Source organism: Strix uralensis, chromosome 14 (assembly GCF_047716275.1).
Source record: "Strix uralensis isolate ZFMK-TIS-50842 chromosome 14, bStrUra1, whole genome shotgun sequence".
Classification (NCBI taxonomy): domain Eukaryota; kingdom Metazoa; phylum Chordata; class Aves; order Strigiformes; family Strigidae; genus Strix; species Strix uralensis.
In genome coordinates this window covers 23,748,630-23,752,665 of record NC_133985.1, presented here as the reverse complement: position 1 = coordinate 23,752,665, position 4,036 = coordinate 23,748,630, and the positions used below count along the sequence as shown (strand labels likewise).

Here is a 4,036-nt window from a genome sequence, read left to right as displayed (position 1 = left end):
CAGCCGGGGCGGGACCAACGCGCCGCTCACCAATCACACGGCGGCCCCCGCGCGCTGCGAGCCAATAGCAGCCGCGAAGAGCCCGTCCCGAAGGTCAGCGGAGAACCAGCAGGCTAGGTCGAGCGAGCACATGAACCTCACTGCGACATCTTTGGGGGTGCTCTTAAAGTGACAGCACGCTCAGCGCTCGGGCAGCCTGTCGCTGGGCGCCCTCAGCGGCCCGGCGGGAGCTCCGCGGCGCGGGGCAATTTATTTTATTTTCCCCTTTTTTCGAGGTTTCCGCAGGGGGAGCCCTGCGGCCGCAGGACCTTGCGCTAGCAAACCCGGCCGTGGGTCGGGGCGCGGGAGGCGGCGGCCCCGCTCCGTGTGCGCAGAGGCCCCGCGGCTCGCCGGGCTGTACCGGGGCGAGCACGGCGCGGCCCGGCTGCCTCACCGGCGGGGCCCCGCCGCGCCCGCGCTGCTGGGCCGCGTTTCCAGCCAGCAGACCGACGGCCCTGCCCCTGCTCGGACCCGCCACGGCGCCGGCTTAGCCCTGGGAGCGGGGCTGTGGCTGCGCACCGGGGCGGCTCCGCTCCCGCCGGGCACGGGAGGGGAGCGGGGCGGCGGCGGGAGCCCTTCGCGCTACAGCTGCGCCGCCGCCTCCCCCCGCCCCGCCGCCTTGGTCCAGCCCGGCCCGGCCCCGCCCCGCCGCCTTGGTCCGGCCCGGCCGCGCGCGGCGGGGCGGGGCGCGGTTCCATCTCCCGTCAGGCGCCGCGGCCCGGCAACATGGCGGTGAGTGCGCGCGGCCGCTGGCGCCTCAGCGCGGCCGGGCAAGAGCTGCGGGCCCGGCGCCCCGCTCTGGGCCGCGGGGTCTGTGCGGAGGGTCCGCCCGGGAGCTGCGGCCGCCTCGCCTGGGGCGGTGCCGGGCTCCCCGCGCTCCCCTCAGCGCGGCCGCCCCGGTGGGCAGTGGCTTGGCGGTGTGTGGGGTCGGGGGGGCGCGACCCTGAGAGCCGGCCTCCCCCTGGGGCGGCGGCGGCCGGGCAGCCTCTGCGGCTGCCTTCGCCTGTTCCCGGGTCGGTTCCGCCGCCGGTATTTCCGGGGAGCTTACGCGCTTTGAAAGCCCGCACTGCTTTCGTGGCTCTATGGGCGGCATAATAACTGGTAAAATGGTCGAGCCACGCTAAGGTGAATGATTCAGTGCCACAGGGGAGTGAGAGACTGGTGATTAAAGTGCTTGGCATGAGTTACAACCTTTCATTAAGTTCGTGTAGTATCCTTGCTTTCCTTGTAAAGTTACTTTGAGGTTTGCTGTAGTACTTCTATGGTTAATCAGATTTCTCTTTGCCTATATGAGCAAAGGTAGGCACAACTTCTGCCCACATCTCTTGGCAGTGCCTTGATCTTGGGGAAAAAACCTCACCAAATCCTCCAACTTTGTGTATGCCAGGCTTTACGACTGTGGTATCTGTAGTGCATGTACCCTTTAACACTTGCCATATGTTGTATGATAAAAGAATAAGGAGAAGGAATATTTAACGATTAATGGTGGTGTTTAAGCACTGATGGAATTTAAAATACTTTACCTGAAGAGCTCTCTTTGTGAACTACAATTAGAGTAGACTCGTATGCCAGGCTCTCCCGCCGTAGGAAGTGCTGTTCCCACTTAATGTACAGCAAGATGAAGAAACATTACATGGGGTTTATGAAGAGTCTGGAACAGAAACAGAATTCCATGGGGTGTGTTCACTTGACAATTTATATCCATTCCTACCTCCTCAACTCGGACACCTCTGGGTTTGATAGTTATTGGTAAGATGGTCAGTTTATTAGTGTGTGTGTATGTTATGTTGGCTACTGTGGAGTCCTTTGCCTTGGAAGAAGGTTGTTAACACTTTTCTGCAGATTTTTGATCTCATTTTGGAAGGCTGAATCTCAAGGATACAAATTTACACAGTCTGATCATCGATCATGTTAACAACGCTCTTGTGAGATTATGCTGCAGTGTTACGGAGTCCAGCGAAATGCATGCCCATAACAAAAGGACTTCAGGAGTGGTCTGTAATACAGTACAATTCTGTATTTGTTAACCCATTCAACCAGACTTTTCTTCCTCTTTCTGTTTAACAGGAGCGAAAAGGGACAGCAAAAGTTGATTTCCTGAAGAAAATTGAAAAAGAGATCCAGCAAAAGTGGGATGATGAGCGAATCTTTGAGATTGATGCTTCGGATGGGCAGAACCAAAAGAGGTATCATCACATTTTTTTACAGGTTTTTATCTTGAACTGCTTGAAATGTCTTTTCAAAGGAACTTTTTTCCTTCAAAACCCAGGGGGAAAAAAGTGGCCTGTTTTGAACAAATAGTGTTCTTGGATCATCTGGAGGCACTTACGTATGCTGGCAAGATGAACCAGTGGTGAACATGTGTTGGCTGAGTTCCAACAGGATGAAGAAAGCCTTCTTCTCATTCCCTGGTAGCATCAGTACCTTCTGAGATCTTCAAAATGGATTCTCTTTGGTGCCTTCTACTGTTTGACATGGAAGAGGCTTCTTGGTGTGATGCCTGAGCCCTTACTAGTGGGAGGCTTTTACTCTCCTGTTTAGGAAGGACCACTCCTTTATCTGAAGGAAGGTGTGTCCTTGGTCTGCTTCGCTGAGAAAAGAAAATTGCTAAACAAATATTTTGGGTCCTGGTGTAGGCCAGCCTGGTTTATTTTGTGTAGAAGTAGATGAGGGCCAGGCGTGTGGTCACTGCTGTTCCTCGGGTGAGGCGCTGTGACTGCTTTTAGTACGTGAGCTGTGTGGCAGGGGTTTGTCCCGCGAGCCTCTTCATCCTCGAGCTTCAGTTTGCGCTTCTGCTGTGGTCTGCAGCTCCAGCAAAGTTAGTCCCAGGACTGAGTAAAAAGTGAAGGACCCAAATAGGTCAGAAGATTTGAATGCTGAATTACGAGGTGTAATAAAAACTGTTGTGTGGGGGTGTTTTGCTTACATGGTAGAACTCTTTTTATTTTTTTTTTTTGACTTAAAAGGAATGCAATCTGTGCTTTAAGTATTCACTACTTTATAGGTTGAAATTTAAGGCTGTAATTAATATTTAGTTTCTGACTGAAAATTGAAGTAGTAGGTCAGTTTTACAATATGGAGCAATTTAATATGAAACTTCAGTGTTACTATGGTAACACTTGTAAGTGAAACTTGTTACAATGTTTTTTCTTGTGTTGAGCTGGTAAATCTCTGATGTAGATGGAACTGCTAGAAGAGATCTGTGCTGTTCATGCAAAACTCAATCGTAGGAAGTGGGAGCAGGAATATCTGTATCATTATTAAAGATCACAGTCATTCAAAGAAAATGGGCCAGGAGAGATGACTTATAGTGTGGTTGGCTTTTTCCAAAACTCAGACTTTAATGAATTCTTTGATATAATTCCTGTTTGGACTAGAGGAGATTCCCTAGGAAAAGAATCTAACCCTTATTTAAAAAGAATGGAATTCCACTACAGATCTTCTCAGGTTATTTTAATGGCTGACAGTGTTCCTGATATATTTTTTTGAATATTATCTAAAGTTTTTTATTAACTATGAAGTTCTCTAACTTCAGTTCCAGTTGCTGCATTTGTTGTATTTTTGCTTCTTTGCTTGAAGCTTCCTCTGCTAACGTGATTTCACTGTGTTTGTAGAGGGACTATGAACCATCTCTTGTCTTCTGCTGTTTCCACGTAATAATGCCAGTGGTAGGGCCACCTTTGTTGTTTTATTTTGTTAAAATAAAAGGAAGAACCCCTCTTGTTGGTATCATCTCTGTGCTTGAATTTGTACTGAGGTTTATCTGGGTTTTTCCTTTCCATTTTAGTATTTGCCTCTTCTAATTCATTTGAACTGCTGTGAATTTGATCTTTCTTATTTCTTAAGGATTTTTTTTTTAATAGGGTATTCTACTTGTAACTTATGCTGGTTTTGGTCAACATAACATTTTTCTTTGATAATGGCTTTCTGGGCTTGTGGTAGAATATTCTGGAGCTGCTGTCTGTTGATTGTGGAAGGTGCTTATTGCTTTGCTTAA

General features: G+C 50.0%; 1 protein-coding gene across 2 annotated transcripts in view; it reads left to right on the top strand.

Moving 5' to 3' along the window:
• The first annotated feature begins 697 nt into the window (after nt 1–697).
• The window catches only part of LARS1 (leucyl-tRNA synthetase 1), a 30,375-nt gene continuing 27,036 nt past the window's right edge, over nt 698–4,036 (top strand). The window contains exons 1-2 of one of the 2 annotated variants that reach the window (XM_074883488.1): nt 698–771; nt 2,107–2,225. In XM_074883488.1, coding sequence (XP_074739589.1) covers nt 766–771; nt 2,107–2,225 — 125 coding nt within the window. In that variant the 5' untranslated portion in view covers nt 698–765. Of the gene's footprint in view, nt 772–997; nt 1,789–2,106; nt 2,226–4,036 lie in introns of those variants that run through there. The other variant, XM_074883489.1, reaches the window with a different exon arrangement.